General features: G+C 39.1%; 1 protein-coding gene across 3 annotated transcripts in view; it reads left to right on the top strand.

Moving 5' to 3' along the window:
- RAB3GAP2 (RAB3 GTPase activating non-catalytic protein subunit 2) overlaps positions 1 to 15,482 on the top strand; it is a 48,981-nt gene extending 33,499 nt beyond the window's left edge. For 2 of the 3 annotated variants that reach the window (XM_054628615.2, XM_054628614.2), the window contains exons 21-35: positions 1,695 to 1,792; positions 2,402 to 2,507; positions 3,427 to 3,587; positions 5,374 to 5,590; positions 6,538 to 6,711; positions 6,830 to 6,936; positions 7,915 to 7,981; positions 8,615 to 8,685; positions 9,986 to 10,021; positions 10,571 to 10,645; positions 10,860 to 11,078; positions 12,152 to 12,241; positions 12,326 to 12,544; positions 13,166 to 13,324; positions 13,602 to 15,482. In XM_054628615.2, coding sequence (XP_054484590.2) covers positions 1,695 to 1,792; positions 2,402 to 2,507; positions 3,427 to 3,587; positions 5,374 to 5,590; positions 6,538 to 6,711; positions 6,830 to 6,936; positions 7,915 to 7,981; positions 8,615 to 8,685; positions 9,986 to 10,021; positions 10,571 to 10,645; positions 10,860 to 11,078; positions 12,152 to 12,241; positions 12,326 to 12,544; positions 13,166 to 13,324; positions 13,602 to 13,748 — 1,946 coding nt within the window. In that variant the 3' untranslated portion in view covers positions 13,749 to 15,482. The remainder of the gene's footprint in view (positions 1 to 1,694; positions 1,793 to 2,401; positions 2,508 to 3,426; positions 3,588 to 5,373; positions 5,591 to 6,537; positions 6,712 to 6,829; positions 6,937 to 7,914; positions 7,982 to 8,614; positions 8,686 to 9,985; positions 10,022 to 10,570; positions 10,646 to 10,859; positions 11,079 to 12,151; positions 12,242 to 12,325; positions 12,545 to 13,165; positions 13,325 to 13,601) is intronic. The other variant, XM_054628616.2, reaches the window with a different exon arrangement.
- The last annotated feature ends 34 nt before the right edge of the window (positions 15,483 to 15,516 follow it).

Below are 15,516 nucleotides of genomic sequence, written 5' to 3'. Positions count from 1 at the left end.
ACTGCTGTGCTTGTCATGTTATAGCATCACTGCACTTTGGCAGATTCGTCAAAATTAAATTGTCATTAATCTTGGTAATTTTTATTGTAAAACCATTGATACAGCATATAGCATCCATAGTAGTGATGCCATACAATATTGTATAGCAATTAATATACAATTTAAGTCATTGTGTGTTCTCATCCAGAATCAAATCCCCTTGAGGTACACATCAGACTTCCCCAAGTGCATCCAGGCCCTTTAGCAAAAGCAGTTCCACAAATGGGTTTGCTTTTGCCTGAGACAGGAGCAACATAAACTCTGTTCTCAAGTGTATTTTTATCCCTTTCTATTGTACAATAGAGTTTTGGTTGGGCAGGGGTAGTTTGATTGGCAGATCCCATAGTGCTGACCAACCAAGTGACCGTAGCTACCTCTGTGTCCCAATGTTAGAATGTCTTAGCACCCACTGCATTCCATATAGCCTTTAAAAGCCCATTGCATCTTTCAGTCTTTCCAAAGGGTGGCTTCACTCTGTTCTGTGCAGTCTGGATCAGTCCGCTTGCCTGGGAGACGTGTAATGCATTCCTTAAAAGGATTCCTTCATTTTACACCTGGGAGGAGTTATCTCTAGAGGCTGAGGATTTGTGCCCCTTTTCCAGTTCTGTTGTCAATGCCCTCTTCTCTAGAAAGGGATCCCAGCTCTTTGGCTTCCTTACCTTCTGATTTCAGGCTACTGGTCCTGTTATGCCAACATAAGAACAGCTGAATGACAGCCTAGTCACCTGGATTTTGGCTGAAATCTTCACGGATATCTTGCAGCTCCCTCAGGGATAGAGATTTTTTGATTACTGCATTGTTTTACAAATTCTTCCTCTTCTTCCTACCTGAGTAGTGAACATCTCATTCTACTGCTTGTATGCTGGCCCTACTTTGGAGTAGCCTGCCTCATCCACCTCCTTCTCCTGCTCCTCCTACTGAGTGAGCTCACTTTCACTTCCAGTATTTCTTCTTGTGTAGAGTTGTCAGTGATTGCAGTGTTAGGTTGTTTCTGTAGCTCAGCCACAGTACATATCACTTTGCCATCAGATCCAGAGGCCTTCTCTTCTCTCTGACTATACCGAGCAGTGTTGAGCAGAATGGTTGTAATTCGGCTGGAGAAGGAGGAGTTGGAGGAAGGCATTTCCCTCTGGATGGGCCCTTGGAGGAGCAAAGATGTAATTGCGAATCGTTCCCACTGCGCGGTGCCCGAGGGCCAGAGCCGTGGCCGAAGGCAGCTCAGTGTCTCAACAGAGATCTTATCGTGCCATGAGCCAACAGTACCTGATAACCCAAACCAAACCCCCAGGGGTGATAGAGCACAACAGTGAATATTTACAGCAATTTACACTTCACGCTGCTCTGGCAGCAAATCTGTCAGTATTGTGTCACTGACTATTAAAGTAATGTAATCAATACTTATGACAAGTTTGTTTTGACATGCTCTGGTCAGATCTGTCTTTATCTCAACCCCCTGTGTTCCTTGTTGGGCATCAGAAAAGATTGTTGTGGTTTAAACTGGCAGGCAGGTGAGTACCAGGTGATCCCAAATGTAACCTGTTTTTTTTGTATTGCACTCACTGGGACCTGATCAATAGATTGCCTTTTGTCTAAGTGAAAGGAGAGAGATTGTGGTTTTAGATAATGTTCGTAATGTCAACTAATTCTTGCTTCAGGCAGCTTTTTCTTCTGGAAGTGTTTGTGTGGGGAGAGTTCCACAGAGGAAATATGCCATGCGCTGGAATCAGCAGGTTTTAGCCCACAAACCTTGTTGGTAAGATGTTTATTACGTGCTTCAAAACTTTGATTTAGTATTTTGAAAACAAAACGTTGAAAGGAAAATTTCTGCATGTTGAATTTTGGCTGAATTGGATTACTGAATTGGATTACTGAATTGGATTACTGAATTGGATTACTGCTGTATTTAGGCTGTGTTTAAATAACCCCATATTCAGTTCTGTAGTTACTCATATTTGCATTTCCCAGTTAAACGATATCAAAGAAAAAAAAGAAGAAAATATTCTAGTAGAAAATGTGGGTGTTCTAGTGGGAATGTCTAAAATATTCATTAAGGACTACAAGTGTTCATAATTTTCAACTATAATGTTAACTCGTAATGTTTGCCAAGTTGAGCGTTCAAAAGGGAGTATTTTCTAGAATATCTTGCTGATTAAATGTACTGATTGTATTACTTAATTTCAAGATCTGTCACAGAGTGCATTATGGGTATATTTTTAACATTAAAATGTTAATATAATGGTTCCTGAATATAACATTTTTACTTTGTGACATAAAACTTGTTTGAGAAACTGTTTGCATTAGGTGTGTTGCAATATTAGAGTTTCATTTTACTGCTTCAATTCCATATTCTCTTTTTTTACAGTCACTCCTTCTCAATTTATGGCTTTCCAAGGAAAAAGATCTTCTAGACAAACCAGATTCTGTCAGTTACCTTCACACTATGCTGTCACTTCTGAGCAAAATGAAAGGTGAGATGTGTGTTTAAAATACTCAAAGGCAACTGTTGTTATTATTAGAATTTTACTACTCTAGCTGGAGTCTATTATCACTTTGGATTTCCCCCCCTCACAAATTATGCAGCAAAACTTAATGCTATGTGTTCATGGACTAACTAATCATGCCATGTTTTCACTCTCACTCTACACTAAGTTGGCACAACTCCTATTTGGCACCAGAATGTCGCTGTCCAGCTCGCTTTCCTAACATTTTTGAATGTTTAGTCCAATCTCTTTAATTTGTGCTGACTGGCTCTCAGACATCCTTTGCTTTACTGTTACTTTAGTAGCATTTGTAACTCGAGTACTCTATAAAGTCAGTTTGCCATAATTTGGAGTAGGTTGTAGATATGTTGTACATATGAATAAATGCCGATTCTCCTACCTCACATAGAGCTGCTGTGGATAAATCTGTGCCAGGTTCCCTTATTGTCTACTTCTCCATAGAGCAGCATTATCAGCCTGAAACGGGAAGCATGAACAAGCTACTGCTGCTGTCTGAGTAAATTAATGCTGCTGAACACAAGGCAGCCTGAAGGGAGACAGCTTGAGTGCATTGAATATGTGTGGCATCTTGAAATCACAAATTAATCTGCATTGTGAAGCGTAACAACTCTTAGATCTTTTAAGCATGCAGCAGGTTTGCTACCTAGTGATTCAGATCTATTGTCTGTTTGCTACAAATGAGTTTTGAGAATGAATAATTCACCTTCTATTTTAAATTTGAGTTGCAATCCAAGAACCCATGTGCTAAATATCTGGAAAATGATCATGTAGAGTAATCAGAAATTGCTCTTCGTGGACAAGCTGTGTTCACAAGTGCTGGTTCCGGGGTTTGGTTGCTCCTGCACAGTGACCCCAGCTGAGTTTCCCGCTCTCCCTTTGCCTCCAGTCGCTATAGACGAGTCGTGGGACACGCAGTCGGTGTCCCCCTGGTGGCAGCAGATGCGCACGGCCTGCGTTCAGTCCGAAAGCAGCGGGGCTGCCCTGCTGTCCGCTCACGTGGGACACTCTGTAACCGCAGAGGTAATCGACAGCATGACTGAGAAAAAGGTAACTCATCTCACCCCCCCTCCTCTTCTAGTTGCTGTATCGCTTCCCTGCAACTGTCATGATAACAGTAACATCCTCAGCATTTGCCTGCATTCCAACCTGGGCGCAGGCCTGATACCCTGCAAGCCTGAAAATTTGCATTCATATTTGAAGAACATTATGCTGAGATGAATTAATGATATGTCAGGATAATTTACTAAACTTATTTAAATATGGAAACTGTACACTGAGTTTCTCTCTCAATAGCAAATGATGTTGATGAACTTAAAGCCTACACACTTTCCACATAAATTGGAGAAGTCTGCTGAACTTTGGGTGGTAAACCTGTTTTAACATAGTTGATTTTTTTTTTAAGTAACTGTTGAATTTTTGTAGAACCTATGTTACTATCCCTTAACATGATGGATGCTTGGTTTTCTTGGCACTAAATACCTTTACCAAGTTGTGATTAAGGCTGTAAAACTGCATACAGTATTTCAATTCAACATGGAAAACATTATTCCATTTCCAAATAGCACCAGGCAGATGTGTCTGAATTATATTAGGTGGGATGTAGGTGGTGTTCAGTCTTGTAAATAGAGCCAGAACATGGTTTGGCTTGGAAGGCACTTTAAAGATGATCTGATGTGAGTCCCTGCTGCCCTGAGCAGGGACACCTCCCACTAGGCCAGGTTGCTCAAGAGCATCATTATCCTGGCCTTGAACACTCTAGGGAAGGGGCATCCACAACTTCCCTGGGCAACCTGTGCCTACCACCCTCACAGTAAAGAATTTCTTCCTAATAGCCAATCTAAACCTCCTTATTTGTCTTTAAATAATAAATAAATTTGTCTTTAATTTGTCTTGTCCTGTCACTACCTGCCCTTGTAAAAGTCCCTTTCCTGTAGACCCCTTTTAGGTAGGGGAAGGCCGCAGTAAGGGCACCATGGAGCCTTTTCTCTTCCTGGCTGAGCAATCCCAACTCTCTCAGTCCATCTTCGTAGGAGAGATGCCCCAGCCCCCTAATTGTGTCTGCCTTACAAATTTTAACTGGAGAACAGGAAGTGTTTCAGTATTTTTGCGCATTCACCTCAACTATTGCAATTCTGTTTATCAAAATTTTCAGTGTTGCAAAATAGAGATGTTGATATGTTGCAACATACTATCCTTAACCTACCTGACTTTATCCCTTTTTCTTCTGTTCTGCTTTAAAAAGAAAAGGTAACAGATTTATTTCCTTCAGGATTTCCCTTCCATAAATCCATGTATCTTACCCACCCCTTTTCTTCTACCAATCTGGAAAGATTCTTAGGTTTCCTGGCAAAGCATTTGCTGATAGATATGGAAATTAACAAAATAGTGCACAGAACTGCCATGTGGTTGATCCAATATTTCTGAGTACATGATCTATATTTTTTAATATGATATGAAATGGAAATGTAGGTGGATTAATCATATATTTGGGGAAGGATTAATCATATATAGTGGAGGATTTAAAATTAAATATTTTAAGGTATTCTAACCCACTTTTCAGCTGAATATGAACTTAAAAATGGGACTGTAAGATGATCCTTCAGGTCTTTTTATTTCCTTTAGGCTTTTATTGAAGGATATGTGCAACTTATGAGCAGTGTGGGATGTTAATTGATCTTTGCAAAATAGTTAATGCATACTTTGAAGTAAATTATTCTTTAAAATGCATTAGCTCTTGGGATACAGTTTTGAATTTTAATGCTATACATTTTTATGAACAAAATTGTGGTGCTTTAAAATGAACAGACCTAAAGCAATTCATATCTTTTGTTAGTTTTCCCAAATAATTGTAGGTTCAGACACAGAATCCTGGGAAGCACTCTCCCTTGATACTGAATATTGGAAACTTCTGCTGAAACAGTTAGAGGATTGCCTGATACTTCAAACACTACTGCACAGCAAAGTGACCAAAAGGACAAAAAGAGTTTCATCACTCCAGACTGAGCCTTTGGGCAGACTGTCTGTTAAGAAACTGCTTGAAGCTGGAAAAGGTACATATGGAATATTAATTCCAATATTTCCGGGTGGGATGTGCCTGGCCTCGTCTGACCTTGCTGCTGGGCCAAAGGCGGCAGCTGTGGTGTTTCACCTCAGAGATACCTTTGGCCGGCTGGATGCTGCAGCTGGGCACTTGGAACAAATCCAGGCAAAGTAGGAACTCAGTTTACCTCTGGTGGAAAAGGTTCAGGCGACGGTGAAGAGAGAAAGGAGAGGATTCTATCGTAGAGTTTTAATCCAGAGTTTTATTCCAGGATGATAGATCCCTGAATCTTGTAACAGCTCCCAACAGAATCTAGACTGCATGGTCTCATCTCCTTTTAAGCCTGGGGACAGGGGGAGGGCAAGGGACAGGTGAGGGACCAACCAGGTGGGAGGAGGGGAAGGCTCAAGGGATAAAGACACTTGGATAGGCCAATGAACCCGGACCTGAGGGGCATCTTTTGAACTTCTGCCAACCACACCATGACCCTGCTGGAATGTTAAGATTGATGGACAGCTCTTAGCAGGAGGGCAGAGGGGGAGGGGAAAGGAGAGGTTGGCACCTGGGGGGTTGGGATAGATGAAACAGGAAATGGTATCACACTGCAACAGGTACATTTTTTTTCTTGGAGAGATTGTTGATTTTCTTTCTAATATACTTCTGAGCCATCCTTACCTATTTAATTATGTACTCTGCACTGGAAATTGTTTTGCTGGATACCATTCTTAATTTAAAAAGCAATGCAAATCATGTAGAACAGTGCGTTAAAATTGTTAAAAGCTATTACTGTAAAGACTGCATTGTAAATTTCTGATCAGTAGGTTAGCAAATTTTTTAACTGGTAGAGTTACCTGTATGTAGTTAAAGGTAGTTAAAAACCCTATATTGTCTCTTGTCCTTAGATTGTGAACCATAAATAATCTACTCTACCTCTTACTTTTCTTTTCAACATCCTAGGAGGAATTGCTGACACTGTAGCAAAATGGGTTTTTAGGCAAGGCTTCAGTCCAATTATACTGAATGTGGCCCAGTACAAAAACACTACAGATAGTACTGAAGAATCTGTAGAAATGCATAATAATCTCTTTCTTGAGGAACCAGAAGCAGCTACAGGCTTGGAAAGAATCCTAGGTAAGAAATTAATGTGAATTTCTTAAATTATAAAAGTCTGCAGAGACTGTTGTTGTGAAGTAGCAGAAATTTTAGTGGGAAGAGGTCTGTCTTCTAACTTCAGATATTGTTTTTCTAGAGCTGCTGCAAGTAGCATATCAGCAATTTCCATGTAGTCTTGAAGTTGATGTACTCCATGCACATTGCTCTTGGGAATGTATAGTGCAGTGGAATAAGGACCCAGAGGTAAGAAAGTGTCTTTTGCAGGGAATAATGGTTAAGACCAACTCGATAGAAGGAGCTTCACAAGTTTCTGGTAGCTCAGCAAAACATCAGTTAATAAGACTGACTTTGAAAGCAGTTATTAGGTGCAATTTTTCTGTGGCAAGTGGAAATTGAATTGAGAAAATGAGAGTATGTCCTGAGGCTGAATGGCATGTCACTGTACATTTCTAGGCTATCAGATTCTCAATACTGGGAGTCTGGAAACTGGGTTCAGTTTGAAAAAGATTTTTGGCTGTTTGTACTGCAGATACAAAACAGTACTCCAAAACAGAGGCATATTTTCTCTGTTCTAAATCTGCTTAAACAAGTCACGGAATACTAAATTTTTTAGACTAGAACCCATTCTGTTGTGGGAAGAAAGAGGGATTTCTTGCATGTTCTCAGATTCCCTGGCTACTGCTGGCAGTTGTCATAAGAAAGAAAATAAAAAATTTCCTTTTTTCCTCTCCTGTCCTATAGTTTCTGTAAGGGAAAATGTTGTGCTAAGTTCAGATGATGTTAAAAGTTAAATTAGAACTCCTTAGAGCTGTGCCACGTCACTTGATGTAGAATAGAAGTTTTGTCAGACTTGTTAAAAACTTACTCCATCATAGCAAAATTGAGTAAAAATTACTCTTTCTATCAGAAATGGATTTTGAAAAATTATTGTAGGCAGTGGAGGTGTCTTTCAGCAAAGAGTATGTTAGCAGGATTTATACTAAAAAACCCCTGAAATTACAGTTGGCTTCGTGATGACTGAAACAAACTTTGCCATGCACACGTGTTTGTCACATACTGGTAGAGAAGATTGCAACAGCGGAATAACTTACTAGTTTTATAACTGTCAGAGTAAAAGCTTTAAGATAATCTACCTGGGCCCTTTAAGAATTAGTAAGTTACATTTAAAGCAAGTTTTGAATAATGTATTAACTTGTACTGTCATTTATTTTTTTCCATAAGGAAGCATGTTTTCTCAATAGATCTATAGATCATCTAAGATGCATCATTAATGCTCACATTCAGCATGGTAAGTACAATGCTCTTAGTAAAAATTATCTTTGATGAAATTGTAAAATAGATTGGATGTTTGACTAAAGTAAATGAATGCTGTTCATAATAGTGATGGCCATTTTGTATTAAAACCACCAAACCACGCCAAAATTTTCTGATGACATCCACACATCTCTCTTCCATGGTGAAATTGAGTTTCCATCACAATTGTGAAAATAAGCCAATTAGATAAAGTTGATATGTTCAACTAAAAGCATTTTAAAATAAAATTGCTCTGAAATGAATTTTTACTTGTATTTAAATAATGGAACATCAGTTGCAGTCAATTACTTTTCATGCAGTTCTTGATACCCTGTTTCAGTGAAGGTGATGACCATTTTCTTTGTGTAGGCTATTTATGTATGCAAATAAGATGCCCTCTTGATGTATACTTAAAATGTTTAACCTAGTTTGCATAATAAAATATTTTAACCAAGTTATTAATTGCACTTATGACTGTATTTGATCACCAGTGTAGTCTCCTCCTGAGAAATCTAAACTTCAAGTATAAAGCAGTGAGGATAATTCACAATTCTTTCCTGTTTTGTTCACCATCTTATAAGATCCCTTTTCTATTCACCTGGAGTTTACAAGTCTGTGATTGTTCTAGGTATTGCTCTGATGATGTGGAATACATTCATAGTAAAAAGGCTTTCCTCTGCCACATATCTGATGGACAAGGTGAGTGCAGTGTCTTGAGACTGTTTTTGTTACGAACTGAAAAGTAAACCCAGTATGTATAAACTTTCATTTTGGTGTTTTGTTTTAAAAAGTATTTGGAATATCTTTGATTTAACTATAGAAATCACCACTGTTTATTTGGCTTATTATATAGCTAACATTTGGAAGTGATGATGAAATGCATACTTTAAAATATCAAATCTGTTGGATGATTAACTAGAGGCAGCTGATCAACACTGGGTGACGTGTTCTGAAGACTTAAGTGCAGTTTTTTAGCTTGTATCTACTAAATAAGAAATATTTGTGAAACAGTTTGAAATTATCTGTGTGTGCATATGTAACATTTTGTTAGAAAACAATAAATAAAGTGCCTGTGCCTGTTACCAAGGATCTACCACAAGTCCAGATTTCATATACATGAGCTCTTCTGCAAAATACAGAAGATTTTGTGGATGTTGTTGAGCACTTTTAACTGTTGCTACTATTGTAAATTAGCTTTTGTTCTAGTGTGTAGCCTGTCTGCTTTGAATTTAAGTGGTCTTTTGTCCCTGCTAAGCTTCAGGTTTTTTCACGCTTTATAACTATGCAGTGGGGCTGTTTACTGAAGACAGTTTAGGAAGAGTGCTCCTAGTAAGTGGATAGTGACTTAAAGAATAAAACTCCAACACAAAACCTGCAAGAATTTGCTCTCCTGTCTTGTCTTCCTTCTCCTTTTCTCCTCTCATTTTCTGCCTTTGCTTTTTGTTTAGCTAAGAACTGGAGAATATCCTCTTCTCCATTCCTTCTAGGAAATAGGCTCAGTTGTATACAGTTATAGGAGGTGTTGCTTCTGCAAAAACCCTTTTCCAGTTTTCCTGCATGCATTTATGCAAATCCTTCACCATAACTCTTCTACCTGAGTTAACACCTGCAGGAGAGGAGAGAAAGGTTTTTTTTAACTGACTGGTTTCTTCCTAATATCATGCTTGGTGTTACAACTTTAGTTCTGCATTCTAGAAATCACTGGGAGCTTCTTAGCTGTGTCTGAGATTTGAATGAGGACCTTATTTCTAATCCTAGGTTTTAAGAAGGATGAACTAAATATGGGCATCATAGATGTTCATTCCTTTACAATTTGTATCAAGTCTTTTGTTGAAAACAAGATATTCAATGAGCTGCATCATGTACCTGTAATTGAGCTATTTTCTCATTTTATATTGGGAAAATAGTAATAAAAGGTTAAAATGTGGGTAACAGACATCATAATGAAAAATTAGTTGTGACACAATTTACCTTTTTTTTCTTTTTTTTGGAAAAACAGGTTGGAAAAGCTCCAAAGGACAGATTATGCAGACGGGCAAGTAATACTACTTTTCTCTGAGTGGGAAGAATTAATTAGAAATGCCTTAAATTTAATACTGGTTTGTGATTTATTTTTGAAAGTTAGAAAATAAAATTGAAAATATAGCCCTAGAGAAAATGTTACAAATTTTAAGTGGTATAAATTAATTTTTATCTGAAAAAGCAGATTAGAACTGTAGAGGGTAGGCCTGAGACTATAAGATGACAAATTACTGTTAATTTTCATGCATAAAATCATTAGTTAAAATTTCTTTGGAAGACAACTGATATAATCACAAAATTAAATTATTAGGTGGCATTACTTGATTCAGTCTTCATTTGAGATACGGTGTTGTAAATGGCTACATTTACTTCATTCCAAATTCTCCTGTTAATTCTTTGTTGTACTTCAGTAAGTATTTGTTTACATTTAAATGTAACAGGTTAAGAAACTGAGCTGAACTATGTATTTTATGTCAACAACTGTCTTCTCAGACATAAAAAGCTAATGAAAGCCTGTTTCAATTCCAGCTGATACAATTTAAATCTTACTGTTTGTTACCAGGATGTAGGGATGAGTGACACAGCAATGACAGCTTTTCTTGGCTGCTGTTCAGAACTTCTGCAAACTTTGCTAGAGGTAAATTTTTATTTTTCCCATTGAAAGTAAGGAATGGATGGGTTAAAATCTATTTTTGAAGACCGTCATTATACTAACTTCTGTCCTGTTCAGTTCAGACAAATGTTAATGATATTCTAAACAACATGAAGTTTTTTTTTTTTTAATTTCACTGCAGAGCAGGCCAGTGTAGGAGGTTTTTAGTGTGTGACTGCTCTGGTGTGTTGCTTGGCAGGCAGACGTGAGCAGTGATGAGATGCAGGCCCCTGTGCTGGACACTGAGGACGCCTGGGTGTCGGTGGAAGGCCCAGTGTCCATCGTGGAGCTGGCCCTGGAGCAGAAGCGCATCCACTACCCACTGGTGGAGCACCAGTTTGTGCTCTGCACCGTCCTCTACGCCATCATGAGGCTCTCACTCAAGGGTGTGAAGCCACTGTCACTGTTTGACAGCAAGGTATAGCTTAGAAAGCAGATAATGAAATACTGCCTTAATTGATACTCCCTTCTTGGTATCTGGGATATTTGCTGGCTTTTCCACTTTAAACAGTTTCTGCATGATTTTATGAAAGCCTTTAGTCCACTGTGGTGCATTGATGAAATTGTCACCAGAATTCAGGCAGAGACTCAAACTTGGTGAGCTTCCTTATGAATGAAAGATTTGTAGTGACCTCAGTTGCATGAAGATCAGCTCTTTAATTATTAGCTGGGCTGAAAATACTCCATGGTCAGAGCACTGGATGACAGGGTTTTCTGGTTGCTTTGAGAAGTGCCAAACCAGTGGAAACATAAGTATTTAAAGGTCAGAAATGTTGTTAGTGCCACTGTTGTATCCATTATTGCTCCTGATTATTGCAGAATTCCCGGCATCTCAAAAAGAATGAATAATTTTTCATTTAACCCATACAAACCACTTTGAAAAGTCACTGCATTTAAAATGCAGTATGTTACAATCAGAGCTTGATCCTGATACCCAAAAATGAGCTTTCCTCCTCCCATCATAACCACACTTCGATCCTAAGAGAATTTAAACACAAAGTACTGGTGTAGACTGTGGTTTAACTCCTGCTGTGGAGAAAAAAATTTAATGCTGTAACACTGTTCAGTTTTTTTCCTAAATTATTTACTGGAAATTTATAAATGCAGAATATTACTTTCCTTTTGATGTAGGCTCTTGTCTGCCAGTTGTCATCAAGCATTTGAGTCTGATTTTAGTATTTTACCACAGGTCAAATTCCGTTGGTTTTGTATTTTTTCTGTTTATCTGTTAACAGAAAACATTGTACTACCTTTTGTCATTTAAGAGTGTATATTATGGCTTCAGTAAAATCAGATCCTATTCCTGTGTCTCCATTCTTCTACATACAACTATTACTATTAGTCATTCTCTTTTTGTCTTCTCTTACTCGAGGTCTCAATTTGCTCTTTGAGTAGATGCAGCACAAAATAAATTTGAGAAATAAGTGGGCTGTTTAGATCAGAGTGGATTTGTTGTATTGCCTGAAACCTGTCTTTGGTTCTCAATTTTAGGGCAGAAATGCATTTTTCAAAGACCTAACATCAATTCAGCTGCTACCTAGCGGGGATATGGATCCAAACATGTTATCCATACGACAGCAGGTAGGCACAAGTTCTGTACTGAAAGGTCTTAAACTTCTGAAGTTACAGATACTCCTGAGGTAACCTGTGACTTTTGCTTCAAAGTTCTTGCTCAAAGTTGTGAGTGCAGCAGTTCAAACGCTGTGTTCGTCACAGAAGGACAGAGAAGTCTCAGAAGAGGATTATTTTCCTTTTGAGAAGGGGAAGAATTGGCCAACTTTGGCTGCGGACCTGGCTCAGTATCTTCAGATCTCTGAGGATTTGGTCAGAAGGCATTATGTCTGTGAACTGTACAGTTATGGGATGGATCATCTTGGTGAAGAGGTAAGAACAACTTTTAACATTTTACAACACTGTCATGTATTCTGCTAAAATTACTTTTCACTTATTTAAGATGCCTGGAAGGGTTTGGCAAGATGTATCAAGCTCAAAAAATCCCCAGGCTGAAAAGTCAGAGACTATAAAAGTACCTTTTCGGGACTAATAATTCCTTTATTTTTCCATTTTCCCAGCAAGAATCTGTGTAATGCAACTAGTGGAAATGACAGGGAGTTACACTACTGGTATAACTATCGTGGCCTTTTAAATTTCATTATATTTGATAATTTCAGGAATTGCCTTCTTTGGGCTGTAATGTCTTTTAGGATAGAAAGGAAAAAAACAAAAAAGGACAAAAAAATCCCTTCCCTTCCTTGAGGGGGGGATTATGTTGCTGGACTGTAAGACATCTTGTGCTCCTGCTAATCTCTGTAAAGTACAGAGTAATTCTCTATGTTGTGCTGCTCTGTGCTTTGTAACAGTAACACATAACATAAGAAACAGTCTCAAAGACTATTTGCCCTTTTAGTATCAAGAACTTTCTTTTGTTACAGCTATTCCGGCCTCCAGCTAAGTGAGCTGTCACACTGAAACTGTTTCTAGTTCCTTCCTTTTCTCTGCTTGCAGGCCTTCGTGCAGGTTGCTGACAAAGAGGTGCTGGCATCCCAGCTGCTCATGCTGGCTGGACAGAGGCTGGCCTTTGCTCTGCTCCATGGACAGATCAAGGATGGCATGGAACTCCTCTCCAGGCTTCCTCCAACACTGAGCACTTGGCTCAAAGCTATGGTAAGTGAAGCTCCAGTTTGGAAAACAGGTGGATTTTCTGAGGTTTCTGTTCACCGAGCCAGAGATTAAATCTGAGTGGCCCTTTCTTACTCATGGAAATAGGATGTTTTCCCTCCATTTTTCCTCATGGTAGTTCTGTTTCATGGAGGGTAGAGCAGTTTCATGGGTCAAAGCATCACCTTGATTTTGTTTATAAACATTAGCAATTGGTCTTATAAAGGTTCTGGAGGGCTTATCTGTGACATGACTGAGATGCTGAGTTTATTGTTTCACACAGGACCCCCAGGAAATCCAGAACGTGGAAGTGCCAATTACAACGACAGCCAGGCTGGTGAGCAAGGTGATCGAGCACCTGCCTGAGAACCATGGGCAGTACAGCCTGGCCCTCAACCTCATCGAGGCTGTCGAGGCCATTCCCGCCTGAGCACTGGCGGAGCAGGGCAGGCTCCTCCACAGAGCTGAACTTAATGGGAGGAAAATTCCACAGGGCTCTGGTTAAGCAACAAAAAGAACAATGCTCCCCATCCCAGAATTTCAGAAGGTAATTTTAAATTGGAGTATATTTTAAATTTTGCACTAGTAAGAATATGTTTAGTTTCTAGTACACTTGTCAGTATCTGACCTGCTTTGTTATTTATTTCTGACTTGAGCGCTTTATGCAGTTGTTTGAATTGGGTATATTTGACAGCAGTTTTACTCTCACAACACAATCACATCTTGTGAAATTCTGTATTTCATGTTGGCAGTAACTGCTGCACTTTCAATGTTACATGTATGATTTGTTTTCCAAAAGCAACTTCAGAATTAGACCCAAGAAGAGCCTCTGTCTCTAAGTTACCATGTAAAGCCAATACTGCTTTTTCAGAAGCTCGAGCTGGTGTTGGGCTCACGCCTTGTAACTGCATTATGTGGCAATGACAACTGCACTTGATGTAGGATGAAATGTGCTGGGGCCTTAGGAAAAAGGGAGAGCAGCCTAGGAAGGAGAACCCAACTCTCCAGACATATGAGTATGGGCTTCTAATCTAGCTCTCCCCATGCTGTCTCTGGGGTACGGGGCTTCAGCTACAACTGGATTTACATCCCTCTCCATTATTATTAAGCTCTGCTGAATTTAAGTAGGTCAAGGAATGTCTTACTGTAAGATTTTTCCTTCATCTTATCACTGTAGGAGATGTAGTATGCTATGAATCTCTGCACATGTTAACTTGTAGTCAAAAATGCTTAGAAAGTTGATCTAACTTATCTGAAGATTGATAGTACTGAGTACTTTAGCCTTAAAACCCACACTTTATTGATGGTACCTACAGGGAATCCTATAGTGAGTACTTTCACTAGTGGAATGGTGTTGAACATGGTTATCTGGCATTGGTGACTCCTGTTCACTACTTGTCTGAAGGAAGCTAGGAGAGAAGAATGAAATTGGTGTAAACTTTTTGTCTTTGTCAGTTGAAATTACCAGCTCCATCCTGTAACCTGCTCTTCCTGCATTACATGTAAGAAACATGTGGAATATTCTGCCTTGCTAGAGACAGAATTTGGAATTGAGTCTTATCTTTCTGAAGTATGTGCTGCTGTTATCGAAGGGTTTGACTTCCCCCCCAAAAAGGTGATGCAGGTGGCTTGCTCCACACAGCCTCCTTCATCTGATCTGCAGCCCAACTTCCCGATCACTGCACTCCAAGGCAGCTGGTGAAGGATTCTTGCTTTGATACTGAATGTTTTACTTCCTACAGACAGAGCAAAGAACAGCCAGAATTCCAGTAAAATTCCCTGGTCTATGTTCTATTGTACTTCTTTACTGACTTCCATTACTGAGGTTAAAACAGCTGTAAAGGAAAAATGGAAGAGGGGTTTTGTACAGGTGCAATGACCACCTTGCCTGACAACACCTCACATTTCTGCAGAAATGAGTGAGCATGAGATTTGGTCATCATGGAGCCTGAGGAAAGCAGAGTGTTCCTTAGCTGCATTACATTCCTCTATCCTGGTACAGCTGTGTAAAGGAATTTACTGTAACTGAGTATCATGTCAGAGCTGACACACTACACCAATCAAATCTGTAATGTACTGTAAGTAATACTCTGTATATAGTGCTATTTTGTGTTTATTTTGCTGTGGATTTGTGTAAATTGATAAAATAAAATTTGAGGTTTCATTGTGTCTTTTCCTTCCTTTTAGGGAATGGTGGT

The sequence above is a fragment of the Agelaius phoeniceus genome, chromosome 3, assembly GCF_051311805.1.
Source record: "Agelaius phoeniceus isolate bAgePho1 chromosome 3, bAgePho1.hap1, whole genome shotgun sequence".
NCBI classification, from domain to species: Eukaryota; Metazoa; Chordata; class Aves; order Passeriformes; family Icteridae; genus Agelaius; species Agelaius phoeniceus.
The sequence above is the reverse complement of the archived record's forward strand: the minus strand, read 5'-3'. Positions and strand labels throughout refer to the sequence as shown.